The 20,294-nt window shown below is 41.1% G+C and overlaps 1 protein-coding gene across 2 annotated transcripts in view; it reads right to left on the reverse strand.

The window, feature by feature from the left end:
* Positions 1-576: 576 nt before the first annotated feature.
* The window catches only part of LOC139442425 (protein sel-1 homolog 1-like), a 45,758-nt gene continuing 26,040 nt past the window's right edge, over positions 577-20,294 (reverse strand). The window contains exons 5-21 of one of the 2 annotated variants that reach the window (XM_071223238.1): positions 20,124-20,187; positions 19,101-19,263; positions 18,009-18,062; positions 16,880-16,939; positions 16,431-16,512; positions 14,981-15,135; positions 13,705-13,761; positions 13,431-13,499; positions 11,789-11,866; positions 10,907-10,969; positions 10,148-10,235; positions 9,605-9,753; positions 8,933-9,098; positions 7,975-8,049; positions 6,873-7,045; positions 4,708-4,833; positions 577-3,278 (exon numbers count right to left, since the gene is read on the reverse strand). In XM_071223238.1, coding sequence (XP_071079339.1) covers positions 3,147-3,278; positions 4,708-4,833; positions 6,873-7,045; positions 7,975-8,049; positions 8,933-9,098; positions 9,605-9,753; positions 10,148-10,235; positions 10,907-10,969; positions 11,789-11,866; positions 13,431-13,499; positions 13,705-13,761; positions 14,981-15,135; positions 16,431-16,512; positions 16,880-16,939; positions 18,009-18,062; positions 19,101-19,263; positions 20,124-20,187 — 1,754 coding nt within the window. In that variant the 3' untranslated portion in view covers positions 577-3,146. The remainder of the gene's footprint in view (positions 3,279-4,707; positions 4,834-6,872; positions 7,046-7,974; positions 8,050-8,932; positions 9,099-9,604; positions 9,754-10,147; positions 10,236-10,906; positions 10,970-11,788; positions 11,867-13,430; positions 13,500-13,704; positions 13,762-14,980; positions 15,136-16,430; positions 16,513-16,879; positions 16,940-18,008; positions 18,063-19,100; positions 19,264-20,123; positions 20,188-20,294) is intronic. The other variant, XM_071223237.1, reaches the window with a different exon arrangement.

Genomic DNA, 20,294 nt, shown 5'->3' on the forward strand with positions numbered 1-20,294 from the left:
CCGGGCGGTTGCTCTACCACTAGACCACGGAGTCGGTCCACAATTGTACCAATGAGGGCATCAAAGTCTAATAGTTGGAATGGCAAGAAAACGCTTTAACCACTGGGCTACCCCACAGGTCACAAATCAGTCAAGGATAAAGAGTGCTGGCATAGCTTGACACACAAGCTAGACTCCTGAGAGATCCTTGGATACTTGTCCGGTCCCACTAAAACATGTTAGTCTTTCGCTGCAAGTGACTTTCTTTGAAATATGCCTCTGTTCTCCCAGCAGCCAATGATTGCCAGGTAGGCCCAGCTTGGGTTGTATGATTCCCAAGGAGCTGAGAATGTATATGGATTACAAACAGAATTGTTCGACCCCGCAATACTGTCATGCACTTTGAGCATACCATCCATGCCCAATACGTCGCCAATTATTTTGACATAAACTGGCATCAGGATTAATACACTTTTCAGTCCCAAGATGTACGTGTGGTTCACATCAACATGATCAATATACAGTACATTTAGGTGATGTGTGCTTCGCAAACCCAGTTCTTCAATACCAAATCCAATCCGTCATTGCAACAAAAGACAAGACACGCCATTCCAAATAAACATTCTGTTTCATTTTTATATCATACACACACACACACTTTATAACTTCCATACAGTGAGGGTACATCTGTAAGTTTTCCATGTTAATCCATACATCCTCACAGACAAAACTCCATTATGACAGACTTGAAACTGATTAAAAGATCAAGTCGTAGTTACAGTAGGTGAAAATGATGAAGAGTGAAACAAAAGCAAGCAAGGCAAAAAGTTACATCTCTGCATGTCAATACCACATGGGCTTGTGTACAAGTAAACTATGTTCTTCCATCACCTGTGAATACATACGGCCACTCTGCGGTGTAATAGTGAAGGGTCTACTTTTAGTCACATAATGGAATGAGGCCATTTATAATGTTGGGCTATGCAATCCCGTTGTTTCCAACTCATTTGAGTGAATGAGCATGCTATTTAAGACGACTGAAGGGCTATGATGCCAATCTCACGTTGGGCTATGCAACTCAGTTGTTTCCGACTAACTTGAGTGAGTATGGTTTTATGCCGCTTTTAGCAATATTCCAGGAATATCAAGTCAGGGGACACCGGAAATGGGCTTCACATATTGTACCCACATCAGGAATCAAACCCGGGTCTTCAGCCTGACGAGCAAACGCTTTAACATCAAGGCTACCTGACCGCCCTCCCACTCACTTGAACAAAGTCGTGTCTTGATTAGTTGGTTAGGGAGAAACCATTTGATTTTCAGGGTTTGTGGGTTGGTGGAGGGTTCTCCCTTATTAGGCACTACACCGGTAATTGGCCATATGTATTGGGGATGAGTGTAGTGTACACAAAACCTAGTGTTGACGATAAATGAATTCTGAAAACCATAAAACATTCAGCTATCCTTAACAACTCATGTCTACAATTCATTCAACATATACACATACAACTGTGTGACAATACACGGGATCAAGTACACAGTACACCTTCATGAAAACATGCTTTTCAGCTTAAAGGCAAAACAAATAAAAAACTTTTAACAGGATGAACACATACACAGAAAGGACACCTGTCCAAATACCAGTGCAAATAACAGCGTTTTTTCCATCCCAATTACACTATGTTCACTCAACTTCATCATTTTCGTATCATAATGACAAAACGCCATTAAATCAATATTTATCATCACATATCAATCTTATTCCTCAACATGTGTTCTAGTTTGTACACCCAGATAAATGAAACATACAATACAAACTGCAATAATTAAATAAAATAAATATAATCCCATCAAAAGGAAAGGCAAGTGATGATCAGAGGACTTTACTTCACACGAGGTCGACAACTGCTGCGATTGAATACTGTAAATCGTGAAATTAATGCGTCTCCAAAGGAATGCGACTGCTGGCCCCTAATCAATAATGCGACTCAATATGAATGCGACAACCCCTCCTATCAAGCATCAGTGGATTTATATCTAAAGAAAATGTCCTCTGTCAGGTTTACAGGAGAATCCTGACCCTCATCCAACCTTACATTAATCCAATCACACACCAAATAGCACCGCTCATTAGCACTGATTAGAATACTTCCGCTAAAACAATACATGCGCGCTGGCTCGTGTCGGCCTTTGATGCAGTTGCAAAGAACAAAGACACCGTGTTGCGTGGGTGGCGTCTGTCTGGACTTGCAGGTGTGATGTGGAATACATAGTTGTTTGTCTTCAGTGTTTGTCTGAATTGGTATTTCTGCTATCCAAAATGTCTTATTACTGATATAAATGAGTTGTTTAATAATGCAAGCAAAGACCACTCACATTTTTTGCATTTAGTTCACGCTCGCGTTAATTTCAAGATTTACAGTATTCCCAATGTACAACTCATCACCACAATCAAAACAGTGTACGAACCCAACACAAGAAGTTACCAGCCTGATCAGCTGCCCAATACATAAACAATAAAGCGATCGGCGCTTTTCTCTTTTAATTACTAGGAATGTCATACTTTAATTTATGTCTCACAGCTACTTTGGGACAGACCATTTGATATTTTGTCTGTGTGCGGGGAGGTGGGGGCTGTGATTTTATCAAACAAAATAAACTGTCCCCAAAAAATTCCTCAAAAAAATAATTATGCTTCAGACTGTTGAAAAAAGAAATGCCTTTAGAAAATGACATTGTTTCAACATAAAAAAATATCGGGCTTTGTAGCTGTAGCTGAAAAAATATCTAATATCAATATAAAATCTTGGCCACCCAGCTCCCCTTCCCCTACACCCCGGATTATCAAATGATTGATGCATTACAGCATAAATGGTCCGTTCATTGACAATAGTTAACAATAGTTAATGCATTAACTATCCATGAAAAAAACATTAACGGTGAAAAATATTGTGTTTTTTTCTGCATAATTATTTAAGGTAATACTTAAGAACTAAAAAAGCAAGATGTGTGATCAGGAATAAATAAAATAATCTCTCTTGACATAGCAAATCTTGTAAAACAATAAAATCTTTAATTAATTACCATGGCAGTATTTACATTTATTTACAATGTACAAAAATGTAAATTTACAGATATCCGTGTCAACGAGTTGCCCCTTCGCTGTGTTACCTGGCGCGCCGTAGTAAAATAAGAAGTCCAAGAACCAGAGACAGAAGCGTGATGATGTAGAGATCCCAATCAGGCCCCAGGTACAACCGGGGATCCAGGCGGGCGAATATACCTTGGTAATACTCAATCTGAAACACCAGCATCTCACAGTAACAACCTGACAAATATAATATCCTCCAGTGGCATTTACGGTCATACACCTGAAACATCAGTGTCTCAAATGTGTGATGTGAGGTACATCAATTTCAGCCTGAACAATTCATCAATTTCCGGCTAACAATACTTCAATTTCAGCCTGAACCATATATCAATTTCAGCCTAACAATTCATCAATTTCAGCCTAACATCAATTTCAGCCTAACAATACTTCAATTTCAGCCTGAACCATATATCAATTTCAGCCTAACAATTCATCAATTTCAGCCTAACATCAATTTCAGCCTAACAATTCATCAATTTCAGCCTAACATCAATTTCAGCCTAACAATACTTCAATTTCAGCCTGAACCATATATCAATTTCAGCCTAACAATTCATCAATTTCAGCCTAACATCAATTTCAGCCTCACAATACTTCAATTTCAGCCTGAACCATATATCAATTTCAGCCTAACAATTCATCAATTTCAGCCTAACATCAATTTCAGCCTAACAATACTTCAATTTCAGCCTGAACAATATATCAATTTCAGCCTAACGACCTTCAATTTCAGCCTGAACAATATATCAATTTCAGCCTTTCAATTCATCAATTTCAGCCTTACAATTCATCAATTTCAGCAAAGCAAAACATCAATTTCAGCAAAGCAAAACATCAATTTCAGCAAAACAATACTTCAATTTCAGCTAAACAATACTTTTATTTCAGCCTAACGATACATCAATTTCAGCCTAACAATTCAACAATTTCAGCCAAACAAAACATCAATTTCAGCCAAACAATACTTCAATTTCAGCTAAACAATACTTTAATTTCAGCCTAACGAGACATCAATTTCAGCCTAACAATACATCAATTGTTTCATGTTCATAAACCTTTTGAAGAAAATGATACCATCCTGTCACAAACTCGCTGTGGAATTAGCCTAACTTTAGAGTCAATAATCAGGTATAGATCAAATCCGTAACTCTAAAGGTGCAAAATCAGATATGCAGTTTTTTCAATGAGTCTTTTTCTCCACACTAATCATGCTCATTAATATTTTTCACTGTCACAAAGTGTGTTTAGTCTAGTGTGAGTGACACATCATCTGTCATGACTGCAAGACATTTATCAATTCTTTTATACACACGTCAAAAGTACACGAAGAAAGAAACATTGTTCCTACTCTCAACCCTGCAAGTTAAATTACACAACAAATAGCCCTATTCTAAATTGCCTTTAACCCATGTTAAAATGTTACTGATAAGGAACGACATTTTCCTATTTGAAGTGCATCTATTTCAGGAAGGTACTCCAGACTATTCAAGGCCAACTGTCATTGCTAAAGACAGTAACAAGAGTCGAGGCTGAAGGCTCCCTTCTCCCCCCGTGATGTGGCCACAAGTTAATCTCACCTCTTTGTTGAAGACATCAAAGCCGTAGAAGAGTCCAAGTTTGACTAGCGCCAGGGTTACTGGTACCTGGGCGTCCATGCTCGTCTCTGCTGCCAGGTCATAGAAGCGTTTTGCCAGATGAACATCCTGAAGTACAATTATATAATCTAAAAAACATCTTTACATGTCACAGTCATTGAGTGTGTGGGACATAATTCGTTAAGCGAAATCAGAACTTTTGCACTTGCTAAGTCACAAGATAAAAAGCCTCTGCATGGGGAAACAAACACACATATATATTGCAATGTGGCAGAAGATGTATTGTGAGTTTGTTTCTGATGTTTGTTAGTGGCAGTCAACTGAGGCACTCATGAAATGTCAAGTTATCTCATTGTTCGACACTAACACTGGTCCACTGGTCTGTGTCTAGTATATTTTCTTAAGGAACAGTAAAATTAAATAAATGGTGGTCCGTAGTCTAGTGTTATTTTGGGGACAAACAAAGTAACTTAGTTGGTTGGTTGGTTGGTTTGTTGTTTAACGCCGCACTCAGCAATATTCCAGCTATATGACGGCGGTCTGTAAATAATCGAGTCTGGACCAGACAATCCAGTGATTAATATCATGAGGATCAATCAACGCAATTGGGATATGGTGACATGCATCAACCAAGTCAGCGAGTCTGACCACCCGATCCCGTTAGTCGCCTTTTACGGCAAGCATGGGTTGCTGAAGACCTATTCTACCCCGGAATCTTCACGGGTCACAAAGTAATTTAAGTTTGAGGACTAAACTCTACACCCTGTGTCTGGTAGAGATCAACAGGACCAATAGATTTTTTGGGTACTGGTCCTTTGGTCCACTGACAAATTTGGGTCAGTGTCAAGCACTGTACTCCCTCAGTAGCTTGTAAATAGAGTGACCTCCCTTGGTATTTAAAAACAAGTTTTCTGTCTGCTTCCAACACTGTTTTCAGGATTCAAAAACGGAGCAAACACCTCATTCAAGGCATTCAACTGTGACAAATTCTGGACATTCATGAGTGCACTGACTTGTGTAATAGGGCCACATATTTGTGCTGTGATAAATCTATCAGTGAATCTTTATCAACAGACACAAGAGTCCACCTAGTTTCCTGTAGGAACGCTCAGAGCACCTGACCATGATTTAATCAGCATGTTTTAGAGATTCCACATGAAAGTCGGAGTGAGTGAGTGAGTATGGTTTTACGCCGCTTTTAGCAATATTCCAGCAATATCATAGCGGGGGACACCAGAAATGGGCTTCACACATTGTACCCATGTTGGGTACGAGCGAACGAGCAAATGCTTTAACCACTAGGCTACCTGACCGCCCCCATGAAAGTTGGACATGCATGTTGTCCATATACCTGTTAATTATCTGAAACGTTCTGTCTGTCAAGCAGTGTTTGAAATACAAGTAATCTTAAAACCCAATACGACATAATACGCCCATTAAATGTCACCTGCACATCTTCAAAGTTACCTGCCCATATTCAAACATTAAAACTCGCGAAAAGTAAGAGACAAATCGCATCTTGATTTAATTGAAATAATGCAAACAATTGCTTGAGAAACTACAAGGAGTCTTAAAACTATCTGCCAACCAGTCAGGCAGGTGGAGGAAAATTTCATGCAGCCCGACAAAAAAGTTACTAGACACAGGCAGGTGGGCAAGCAGGCGAGCAGTAATTTTTCGAACACTGCTGTCAAGTGTTTAACAATCTCATTAAAATCAGATCTTAGTTCTCGCTATCGCTAAACAAACATCTGAGGACATCCCATTAGGGGTCACATCAGAACGACCTTACATCCAACCAATCAGAGCATCGCTTACCAGATCATGAAAGTGACAGTCGGAATGTGTTTTCTAATCATGCAACCACGATATATTTAACACGAGAATACGTCAAAATATGTTTCGAAGCGTAGTCGCCAGTTTGAAACTAGTGTTGTTAAGCTCGAGAAAGCTGCCTTCTGATTGGCCAATGTCGATTTCTTGTCAGTCATTTTACTGGTCGGACAAAATTCGCGAAAGGTCGTTCTGACGTGACCCGTAATGGGATGTCCTCAGATCTTTGTTTAGCGGTAGCGAAAACTAAGATCTGATCTTAATGAGACTGAGTGTTTAATGTCTTCCCAACACTGACACTGGAGGGTACTGACCTGTCGGAGTCCAAGGCCTCTCTCGTGCATGTAGCCCAGGTTGAACATGGCCTGCGCACTGTGCTGCTGCTCGGAGGCCACGCGGTAGTGGTTGGCTGCTGACTCATAGTCGATGTCTGTCCCAAACCCATAGTAGTGGTAGTCCCCCATCCTCACCCTGGCCCATGTAGAACCTGCAGCAGAAACACCATGGTAACCAACAGTCTGTGGAATGTTTCTTAAAGCAGCAGTCTGGGCCATTCAAACCAGTGACTGACATTATCAGTGTTGTCCCATGCCATCAGGGTATGACATGTCATCACCAAGTTATTTACATGATTTAGTTGCCGCTTATAACAGTGTCTATCCTAACCTGGAATACCACATGGTCACGACCTGGTATTTGATTGTGACCATGACAAAAAAGTACAGTTTTTCTTTACGTGTGAGTGAGTCGGTGTTTCTTAATGCTAAGGTCAGCAATCAATGTTCATAAAGTATTTTAATTACTAAATTGGAAGCATTCTCAAGGTCATGCAAAGATCGTACGTTCTGCACTTACTTGCTATACTGTCTGGATAATCGACTATCAGAAGCATGCAATCATTGGAAGGGAGATAACACTGAGGTAACCAAGTCCAGACGGTCTTAAACACATCTGAACTAGGGGTTTTACAAAGTATGAAAAGTTACATTTTTAGGTCATTTACAGGAGAGGAATTGGTTAGAAAAATGCAAGACCTTTTCACGTCTGTGCAAGCCATGGCAATATACCAGCTATATAATGGTAGCCTGTAAATATGATAAATATGTCTAATAGTAATTGTAGTTTCTCAGGTCCGTGAAGATCCAGGTTAGAATAGGTCTTCAGCAACCCATGCTTGCCGTAAAAGGCAATGAATGATATCGGGTGGTCAGACTGGCTGACTTCATTGATGCATGTCACCATATCCCAATTGCGTGGATCGATGCTCATGATGTCAATCAATGGATTGTCTGGTCCAGACTAAGTAATTTACAGATTGCCGTCATGTAGCTGGAATATTGCTGAGTGCGGCGTTAAACAACCAACCAACCAAATCATGTAGAGAGCATCTGTAAAGATACAGTGAAGACAGCCTACCTTGAGATGCAGCCCGTGTGTACTGTAACAGCGCCCTCTGGTGTACTTCAAAATCCTCAAACAGTTTACTTTCACCTGGAAACAACATCCTTTAATTAAAGCAATTGCAAGAAACACAAAAGTAAAGACTGGAATGACATTGTATGCCTAAGTCGGTTTTACTGCAGCTGCAGAGAATTCTGTGGTGGTCATCCATCCAAGTACTAATCACATCTAGCAATCAGAGCATGGCTAGAGGATCTGGTCCATTTGGTGTTGGTGTCATGTGTAGTACAATTATATGATAATGTACTCCGACCAATACACTTTATACAATAATGTTGCTTGAGATGAAAGTACCTCAATATGTCTGGGACATCGGCCTTAAGTAAAAAGTGAAAACTTTTCTCTTGAAAAACAGGTGCTATTTGTGGAAACTGAGTCTTTTGCTGTGCTCTGAGTCAGATAGTAAGCATATCATAGAACTTTATCAGGACGAAAAGGACATATCCGAACAAGGTACTTTCACTTATCCTCTATCTATTGCCTGTTACCCACTGACAGATCCAGAAAGGGGTGCACAACCAATTTTTCGGTATTCTACATATTACCCTGTGTCAGTCCCTCTCTCATTGGCTTTGTGAACATCGTGTCTTGTGTCGTGTGCACCCCCAGCACCAGATCCGACCCATCCCCTACACCCCACCCCTTCAAAAATCATGGAACCACTCCTGCACCTGGTTGGATTTGCACAAAGTCATCTTAGCGCTAAGATTATCGTAAGCCTATGTTAAAGTACAGGAGTTACTACCATCTTAGCGCTACGATCGCTTTGCAGAAGTTGGCCCTGATCACCACATAAGTTGGCTTTTTGACAAGCATGAATTTCTTGAAGGCAAAACCCATGAGGTAAGAATTATCAGTTTGTGTAAACTTACCAATTAAATAAGAAAATGTCTTGTATCATTATTCCACTTACCATTATCGAGAATGTAGGCGACGTTGGACTGTGCTACTTCATACCCAAGCTCTGCCAGGAAGGTGTACTTGATGAGAGATGCATCTACTTGTCCTTCTTTGTACAGGCGATGAGCATCCATCAGCATCTCCGACCATCGGCCTCGCTCAGCAACGTTCTTGAAAAGCTGCAATCACAGTTTACTTAAGATAATGTCACATACATCGTGTACCACAGGGTTTTCAAACAACATATCAATAACTAGGGCTGTCTATCAATACTGAAAATGGATATCAATAATCTTTGACTAAATATCAATCAATTATCGATAAATATCGGAGAAGAAACTTTCAGCAAATATTAAAAAAAATCGATAGAATTCAACACACTTACGACACATTTATGCATGGAATACTCTGTGGACATTTATGTTCTAACAAAATCAGTTGCTTTCCATCTTTGGCAATTGACATGATTGATATAACAAATCTGTGTCAGTAAATTTAAACTTTATTTCATCGCAATTGTTTATGTAAGATTATCGATGACACAATTTTCATATCCATTATCATTAATATTTCTTCCCATCGACGATAATTCTGATTATCAATCTTTTTAGCCAGCGCTCTCAATAACTTTGACTTATCTACCATCTAAACCTTGTCAATAGTGTAGGTGAATTGTGTGACTCACCTCGACAGCGGTGTGGCAGTTGCGCAGCACACCCGTCCCTGTAGCATGCATCTGTGCCAGGTTGTAGTACGCCAGGACATGGCCACCTTGTGACGCCAGGTTGAAATACTTCACCGCCAGCTTGTAGTCTCGTCTCACACCCAGACCACCTGCAAACAGGACAGACAGACATGAAACTTTCTACTGCCCATGTCAAAATTGGTACACCGGAATTGGAGAGAGAGCGAGAGAGAGAGTGAGAGAGAGAAAGAGAGAGAGAGGGCGAGAGAGAGAGAGAGAGAGAGAGAGAGAGAGAGAGAGAGAGAGAGAGAGAGAGAGAGAGAGAGAGAGAGAGGGAGGGGGAAGAGAGAGAGAGGGGGGAAGATAGAGAGAGAGAGAGAGAGAGAGGGAGGGAGGGAGGGAGGGAGGGAGGTGGAAGAGAGAGGGAGAGAGAGACACAGAGAGAGGGAGGGGGAAGAGAGAGAGAGGGGGGAAGATAGAGAGAGAGAGAGAGAGAGAGGGGGAGGGGGAGGGGAGGGAGAGGGGGGCGGCTTATCAACTTACTGAAGTGCATGATTCCCAGCTGCAGTTGTCCATCCACCCAGCCCTGGTCTGCTGCCATGGTGAAGAATCTCACTGCCTTCGTCAAGTCCTGCACAAGTGGCACACATGTCACAGCCTGTTTACATCCTTAAGAATGCTGTCAAGGCTTACACAGAGATAGCCTACAATTTCATTACAAACATTTCATCTGCTAACATTAATACATAATATCCCCGTGTCTGTAACTAAAGGGGTGTCATGAGGTACCATCTTCCCGAGGCAAGGGAATTACTGACTATAGACATGATAGAGGTCCAGTTTCCACCCTTGCCAAACTAGGCTGGAATTCCAGAGTTACATGTTTGCTGCACTAACTAAATATCCCGTTCATAGACAACATGGATTTCAACTGGATCTTGACTATCAATCAGATCATCTTGACTGGGAGCAGCTGTTTTGTTTGAAGCAAATGCAAGTGATATGAGCGGTGGAATCTGATTGGTCAATAGGAGGGACATAGAAGGGACATCGTAATAGGCACTGGTGGCACTACGATTGAGGCACGAAATTCCATCCTAGTTTGGCAAAGGTGGAAAGTGGACACTTGATTTCATATTCCGTTAACGCCCTTGCCTCAGGAAGTTGTGAGGTATACAATGGCCTTCTCCTATGGTATTTGAATCTGCGGATACATGTGATTTACAATCCAAACAATATTTCTGGTACTGCATTTAACAGAAGTCCCCCAGGTAGCACATGGTGAGGGACGGAGTCTCTTACCTTGTCCACCCCCATGCCGTTCATATACATCAAGCCAAGGCCAGTCTGCCCCACGGGGTTGCCCTGTCAAACAAACAGTCACAGGGATTCATTAAGTGTGAATTTATACAGAACTCCTCTCTTACAATTTGGTCCAAATGTTTGTTTGTTGTTGTTGTTGTTTGTTGCTTATCGCCACACTCAGTATTCCAAATATATATTGGTTGCCTGTAAATAATCGAGTCTGGACCAGACAATCCAGTGATAGATATTGTGAGCAGTGGTCCTACCATCGAGTCAACATGACACGCTATCAACCAAGTCACTTAGTCTAACAACAGTATCCATATGTAAAGAAAGAAGAAATCAATCATTTAAGTTTCATTTTGGCGTAACCATGGTAACATGTCAGATATGAGAGGAATATATTTATTTATTTGTAAATGAAACTGATCACACATGATCCCCATGGTCCTTCATAGAATACACACAGATGTTCAGGATAGAACATCCAAAGTTTGAAAACCAAAGTCCAAAATCATACTATTATTCTGTGCCATTGATCACACCTGATTGAAAGTAGAAAGAGTAAAAACCTAATAGTTACTGCAAATAATGTGTCACCAAATTATTGATAAGTGTCATAACAGCTTGTAAATAATCAAGGGTCCAGAAAATAACAGTGGTTGATATTATGAGCAACGACACACTGCTATCACAGTACAACAACATGCAATCAACCAAGTCGCCATGTCTGACTACCTGATCCCTATTGTTGCCTCTTAAGACAAACAATAAAATGTTGGCTGTGAACAAGTGTAACCCAAGGCTACTCAGGGTTGTTTCGTTGACTATATTTTAGGGTCTTTCATTGTGTTTTAAGAGTTTGAAGTGTGGCGTTACCTTGTCTGCAGCGTTCTTGAAGTAGTGGAAGGCTGTCATGTTGTTCTGCTTCACCACCGGGCTGCCCTCTGTGTACATCTGTGACACACCAGGGATTACATACTGTGTAGTACTTGTCAACAATGGCTCAATACACTAATACTGGGGCAACATACTGTCTAGTACTTGTCAACAATGGCTCAATACACTAATACTGGGACCACATACTGTCTAGTGCTTGTCAACAATGGCTCAATACACTAATACTGGGACCACATACTGTCTAGTGCTTGTCAACAATGGCTCAATACACTAATACTGGGACCACATACTGTCTAGTGCTTGTCAACAATGGCTCAATACACTAATACTGGGACCACATACTGTCTAGTGCTTGTCAACAATGGCTCAATACACTAATACTGGGACCACATACTGTCTAGTACTTGTCAACAATGGTTCAATACACTAATACTGGGACCACAAACTGTCTAGTACTTGTCAACAATGGCTCAATACACCAGTACTGGGACCACATACTGTGTAGTGCTTGTCACCAATGGCTCATTACACCAGTATGGGGGCCACATACTGTGTAGTGCTTGTCAACAATGGCTCATTACACCAGTATGGGGGCCACATACTGTCTAGTACTTGTCAACAATGGTTCAATACACTAATACTGGGACCACAAACTGTCTAGTACTTGTCACCAATAGCTCAATACACCAGTACTGGGACCACATACTGTGTAGTACTTGTCAACAATGGCTCAATGGACTAATACTGGGGCCACATACTGTCTAGTGCTTGTCACCAATAGCTCAATAACCAGTACTGAGGCCACATACTGTCTAGTACTTGTCACCAATGGCTCAATAACCAGTATTGAGGCCACATACTGTCTAGTGCTTGTCACCAATGGCTCAATAACCAGTACTGTGGCCACATACTTTGTAGTACTTGTCACCAATGGCTTAATAACCAGTACTGAGGCCACATACTGTCTAGTGCTTGTCACCAATGGCTCAATAACCAGTACTGTGGCCACATATTGTGTAGTACTTGTCACCAATGGCTTAATAACCAGTACTGAGGCCACGTACTGTCTAGTACTTGTCACCAATGGCTCAATAACCAGTATTGAGGCCACATACTGTGTAGTACTTGTCACCAATGGCTTAATAACCAGTATTGAGGCCACATACTGTGTAGTACTTGTCACCAATGGCTCAATAACCAGTATTGAGGCCACAGTTATTTGACCTGGTTTGTTAATTATATACATTATACATTTATATACTTCACTTGTCCAGGTACTTACTCTTAGTATCTGCTCAAATGCTACAATGGCCAGTGACCAAATTCCTGTCAAATTAAATATTATAAGAGTGTTGTCTTTAAAGAAATCTATGCATATCATATGTTCTTATGGATGTTTTAGGTACAGGGTATGTAAATGCACATGATTGCATATTCATAAATATTTGATTCTAGTGGCCACAAATTATGAATTCAATTCATGAATGGATACGGGGTCGATTCACCGAATACGCGAGTGAATCATAACGGTCCTAATGTACGGACAGCAATCATTTCTATATCCCCATTCCACTTCGTGGCAGGGGATAATATAGGGCATGTGTATGCTTGTGAAGTGTACCTTGCCCAGGTAGGCTAGAGCGTTGGCATTCCCCGACTCGGCTGCCATCAGGAAGTACTGCAGAGCCTGCTGTGGAAACAGAAAGGGGGATGTGCATTAAATACATAGATGACACTAGAAGACAGCAGTACTGTACCAAGAAGGATGCTATGCTAAATGGTGACAAACTATTCATAAGAACAAAATTAGTTAGGCAAAACCCAGGTGGGCTAAAAAGTCACATCAAGGACAGATGTATGTGATGCAACTCTGGCAAACCCTGGTGCTGACCTACCTCATGGTTGATGGCCACTCCTCGACCTCCCTGGTAGTACAGTTGTCCTAACACCACCTGAAATAAGTACAGTAGGTGTAAGTACTGTATTGTGTACAACATGGAGACACTACAGTACTGTACACATGGTGTAAAGATGGTGTACAAAACAGAAACACTACAACACTGTGAGTTGGGTGGGATGAAAATAAATTAAAACATTTTCTGTTAACCATGTTAACAGGCTATTCAGCTTTTAGAAAATCTATGAGGTGAGGTGAAATGGGGTTTAACGTCGCATCCAAGATTATTGCACTTATATAGCAACATGCATGCACGTGTATGTGTGTGTGTGTGTGGCTGCTTGTACTAGTCAGGACTGATGCCGATTTATAGTTCTAGCAGACTGAGATACCATGCCGCAGTTTAACATGAATACCCCACTCAGACACAGTATACTGAGTCCGAGCCGACCAGTCCTTGTTTTAGCCCCTTAATGCCGAGCACCAGACAGGGTAACAACAAGTACCATCTTTTAACATCTTTTGGTATGACGCGGCTGGGGATCGAACCCCGGACCTTCTGCTCTCCGGGCGGATGCTAGAAAATCTATGAGAACTCTTGATATCGTTCATGAATTTAGTGACAAATGACCTCTCTCAGAAAAAAATTTTAAAATAAAATCTTACTACATTATATCTGAAATGTAACATTATTTACCTAATTATTATCTTGCCTTGTCATGCAAAACAGATACATACCGAAAATTGTATTTGTGTTGATGGGTAACCTGGAAGGATTATCTCCCCTGGCACTGGTATATGTTAAAAGGATGAACCAGTGTCTCAAGACAATGGAGTAAGTGATCTCCTTCTGAGCTGGCAGAAGAAATATTTCAGCAAGAGCCTGCATTCAGTGACTGATGGCATGAGCAATTATTAAAGCCATCATGGTGTGATCTAGTCTGTCCTGGAGTCCCCGTGGGATATTTGGAACTAAAGACTGGAGTCTGGGGATCTAGTCTGTCCTGGAGTCCCCGTGGGATATTTGGAACTAAAGACTGGAGTCTGGGGATCTAGTCTGTCCTGGAGTCCCTGTGTGATATTTGGAACTAAAGACTGGAGTCTGGGGATCTAGTCTGTCCTGGAGTTCCCATGGGATATTTGGCACTAAAGACTGGAGACTGGGGATCTAGTCTGTCCTGGAGTTCCCATGGGATATTTGGAACTAAAGACTGGAGACTGGGGATCTAGTCTGTCCTGGAGTCCCCGTGGGATATTTGGAACTAAAGACTGACCTGTGCCTGGACATCACCCTTGTCAGCCAGGAAGTGGTAGTACTGCAAGAGGTCATCGTCCAGCAGGGGGCTGTTGCCTGTCTGACTCTCACTCTCCTCCTGGAGACGGACACGCTGCACGGTGGGGCCACCTGACAGAGACACACTGTCTGCCACTGTCAACACAACAGGAGGATCAGTTTGTTTGTTGTATAGTGCCACACTCGGCAATATTCTAGCTATGTAACAGCAGCTTGTAAATATCGTTTCTGGACCAAACAATCTGGTGACTGATATTCTGATTAACATTCCTAGCCGTTGGGTAAGATGACACACAATCAAGTCGCCAAGCCAGACCACCTAATCCATTAAGTCACTTCTTACAAACAGCATAGATTGGTGAGGACCTTTTCCAATCTCATTAACATCAGATCTTAGTTCTCGCTATTGCTAAACAAAGATCTGAGGACATCCCATAAGGGGTCACGTCAGAACGACCTTACATACGACCAATCAGAGCGTCGCTTACCAGATCATGAAAGTGACAGTCGGAATGTGATTTCTAATCATGCAACCTCGAAAACTTTAACACGGGGTATTCCGAAAGATAGTTGCGGGCTTAACGACTGAATCCATACAATCTTGACCATCTATTAGCCATTCAAGAATGTTGTTTTGTTCAGGTTTCAAATTTGTAATCGAGAATTTGTCAAAATATGTTTCGAAGCGTAGGCTCAGTTAGTTACATGGCAGATTATGTGCAGTGGTTGAAGAAGCTTTTCATAGCAATGTTTTAAAATGAAGCACATATAAACTTCACTATAACCTGTCAATATTTCTTTCACTCTGCAGTGTGTACAGTAAATTAATAACAGTATATCTAGAATTCATACAAGTCTAAAATCAAACATTACATTAACTGAACAAACAAAAGCTAAAAATATCACAGCTTTATTTTAGCTCCCAAATTTTCAAAACCCAAATATTACTACCATCTCAAGTAATATATCACGACAGTCTCAACATCACTTATATCTCCAGTTATTTACCCAACAGAGATTGAGGTCATTACTATCCTGTCCATTATGTCACATTTTGTGTATTTCCAAACCATAAGGATTTGTTTGTTTGTATGTTTGTTTGTTTGTTTGTTTGTTTGGTTGGTTGTTTGTTGTTTAATGCCGCACTCAGCAATATTCCAGCTATATTATGGCGGTCTGTAAATATTCAAGTCTGGACCAGACAATCCAGTGATTGATATCATGAGCATCAATCCACGCAATTGGGATCGATGACAAGCATCAACCAAGTCAGCAAGCCTGACCTCTCGAACCCATTAGTTGCCTCTTACGATAAACATAGCCACCTTTTATGGCAAGCTTGGGATGCTGAAGACCTATTCTACCCCGGAACTTCACGGGTCCCAAACAATAAGGAAACTTTCTTTGTTAGGGGATGTGGCGGAACTCACCTGTGCTGGCCACCTTCTTGTAGTGGGTGAGGGCGGACTCACACTTGGCCTCCACTCCAACTCCTGCCCAGTAGCGGTAACCCTGCACACATCAACACACATCAAACCAACCTCTATATGATGCTGTTAACGTTTTAGCGACTAACAGGGTTGTATACTCCCCAAGGAGCTGAGAAAGATTGTTGAGTGCACACGGATCCATTGACCAGGGTTATGATGTCTAAGTGCTTAGAGCATGCTTATTCATGGAGTACAGCACTATATAAATGGACACCTCAAATATAGAAAATCATCAAAATTATTGGCACAGTATGGAAGGCTGAATAACTAAAGTCTTAGGTGAAATCTATTTGTCACAACAACGTTATGATAATGTATTCCATGGTGCAAAAAACCTGCTGAAAATATTGAAAACTGCATGTAGTGACAAATTGCTCTGATTGTCTCACCATTGCCATCTGCGCCATTGGGTCCCCGCCCAGAGCTCCGAAAGTGAAGTAGATCAGAGACTGAAAAAGGAACAAAAATAATATAATTTAGTTCCAGTTTGTATTTTGTGTAGTTAATTAAACAAAGAAACTAACAAATTCATGCAAAATATAAAAAATATATGAAAAACAATTTACACCTAGCATGCCTATTTCTCCATACACAATATTTTTCAAATACTGCTTATGGTTTTAATGTCTGCCAAAAACTCTAAAACAGACCACTAATAATTATAAATGCCACATTCAAAACTGAATGTGGTCCAATTTAGGATTGTCAGGGTAGTGAAGTTCAGTTGGTATTTATGGTTTCTTTAGAATGTTAACCAAAGTGAAATCCTACATGATAACTAGTTTCGAGATAAACAAATCATGGATAAGCAATAATGTCCCCTCCACCATGTGGCACTGATACCAATCATTACATCATCTAGTCCACAGCTCATTCAGACTTGTGGCTAAAATCATGTAACAAGATTGGGAGAGAAAACAAGTACTGTATTCACTGTAATATATGCCCAGGATGCAAAGAAAATTGACAAAGGGGTATAAGTATGTCAGAGATCAAGCGGTAGAGAACAAATAAAAGTTCAAACTTCAAAATAGACTAAAACATTTTTTATTATAGTAACTACCGGCACATAAATATATACCCATACCACCCTGCTGTGTTTTCTGTAAAAAAAATTGGTAAAATACACAGGAAAATAAGAATACAGACTGGTCTTAATATTGATCAGGGGGCACAGTTTAGAATGGGGGGCTTACTACATTGAATACAGTAGTCCTTCCTGATTTGTACTTGTAGTTCTCAGAACTAGAGTCAGTGAGTTAGTATGGTTTTACGCCGCTTTTAGCAATATTCAGGCAATACCACGGCAGGGGACACCAGAAATGGGCTTCACACATTGTACCCATGTCGGGAATAGAACCCGGGTCTTCGGCGTGACGATCGAACGCTTTAACCACTAGGCTACCCGACCGCCCCCTCAGAACTAGAGGACACTGGTACATTCCCAACAATGATGGAGAGCACAGGTTTTGTGGACTACCAATGTTGCTCTGTATGTGTATATGTGTGGTAACCTACCCTCGCTTGAGTTGAATTGACACCAAGCCCCGCACTGTACAGGAAGCCAAGACCCTAGAGCAGAGAGAAGGAGACATGTCAAGTAGGACAAAATTATTGTGGAACATAAGTTTGTGTATTGTTTTACACTGTAGTAAGACAGGAGCATCACACTGAGATGTACTCCATTGAGTCTTGGCAAACCAGGAACATCCCAGAGAGTGGTATAATCTCAAGCAGTCAGAGTCTGGAGAGTAATAAAACATCAGCAAAAGATAACTGAAGATTGCTTCTGACTTCATGGACTTGGCTGGCACACTTTGTAAAGTTGTTTGTTTGTTTGTTTTTTAACTCAGCACTCAGCAATATTCCAGCTATATGATGGTGGTCTGTAAATATTCAAGTCTGGACCAGACAATCCAGTGATTGATATCATGAGCACTGACTCATGCAATTGGGATAAGGTGACGTGCATCAACCAAGACAGCGAGTCTGACCACCCAATCCCAGTAGTCGCCTCTTTCGGCAAGCATGGGTTTCTGAAGAGCTATTCTGACCCGAATCTTCACAGGCAACTTTTAAAAGAGTGAGTGAGTATGGTTTTACACCACTTTTAGCAATATTCCAGCAATATCACGGGGGGAGACACAAGAAAATGGGCTTCACACATTGTACCCATGTGGGTAATCGAGTCCGCCCTTGAAGAGCGAATGTTTTAACCTCACCGCCCCTCACTTAAATGAAGACTCATGAAGCATTATTCTACTTAGGGCAGGGGCGATACACCAACTGTGCGGTCCGATTAGTATCACAATACTTGCATGTGCTCTTTTCTGTGGCCCCTAAGCCATTTTTTTCAATGCACATTGACGATTCACAGATTGCAGTGTCAAGTATGTCACAATGGACTATAGGACTAGTGCCAATTTCTAATGCTGCATCATGTAACAGTGTAAGATATATATGAATACATGGGTCCTGTTTGACTTGATGACTTAAAAACAGTCCTCTAAGTACTAAACATCATCAACCATATTGTCTGTCTGATCCATTATAAGTATCAATATTTGCCCTGAGGAACACTAGCCAAGTGTGGTGTCCACTTCAACCTACCAATTGGCCTGTAGGGGACCCCCTCTGAGACAGGTCTTCGAATATGTCCTTGGCTCGGGACAGATTGTGAGGCAGGTAGTCCCCGAACAGATGGCCAAAAGCCACCTGTTCCAATGACTTGGTGTGGTTCTTCTGGGCAGCTTTCAGGAAATGGATGTATGCTCTGAAATTCACATTTGTCAGATCACTGAAATTGTTGGAAGACAATACTAGTTTAAGTATGCAAAAGGCTTTGACGGTATATTAGTGTAATTAGAAGTAAATAGAAAACAATGAATGACTGGGGTGCATACTGGACCTGCCCACTAGTCAAAATTAGTTTCTCTCATAGTAAGGTATCGCAAGGACTAGAACTTCATGTTTTTTAGCTGTTAAGTAAACTAAGTTGCATCTCTGAATGGGGAATTCACATTTCAAAATTATATATATGTTGACTGCCAAGTGAGCGAGTACGGTTTTTAGCAATATTCCAGCAACATCACTGCGGGGAACACCAGAGATGGGCTTCACATATTGTACCCATTATGGGAATCGAACCGGGTCTTCGGCGTGACGAGCACTTTAGCCACTACTCGACACCCAGTTGACTGCCAAGAGGCATTCATTCCTGATGGTTCCCCCGTACAGTAATGTCCCATCACAGTGGCTCCAAGTCTGGTATCTCTGACAACAACTACTGGGTATTTGCTGTTTTGCAATCAATAATTGATTCTGGTAAAAGTGTTTTGTGATACTATAGTTGCACCTTCGCTCCTTCAGACTTCTGAAGGGAATCCCTGGCATAGACGAGTGAGTGAGTGAGTAAGTGCATGTTGTTTTATGAATCATTGTAGACTTATGACTTCATAACTGTAGATTTATGACAAGCATAGGGAACTGTAGACTTATGACAAGCATGGGGAACTGTAGACTTATGACAAGCATGGGGAACTGTATACTTATGACAAGCATGGGGAACTGTGGACTTATGACAAGCATGGGGAACTGTAGACTTATGACAAGCATGGGAAACTGTAGACTCACCGTGTGTAGTCCTTTGAGAATGTGCCATTGATCAAAGCTTGACCTTGCTGGTACATTTCTTCAGCTGCAAACAAATCAATTTTTGATAGAAGAGTTTTCCTATTTGTCTTTAGTTCAGTTTCATATAACCACAAACCCCAGGAAGCATAACATACTTTGTTATCACAGCTG

This window comes from Haliotis cracherodii, unplaced genomic scaffold (assembly GCF_022045235.1).
Source record: "Haliotis cracherodii isolate W230 unplaced genomic scaffold, xgHalCrac1.p SCAF_5, whole genome shotgun sequence".
Taxonomy (NCBI): Eukaryota; Metazoa; Mollusca; class Gastropoda; order Lepetellida; family Haliotidae; genus Haliotis; species Haliotis cracherodii.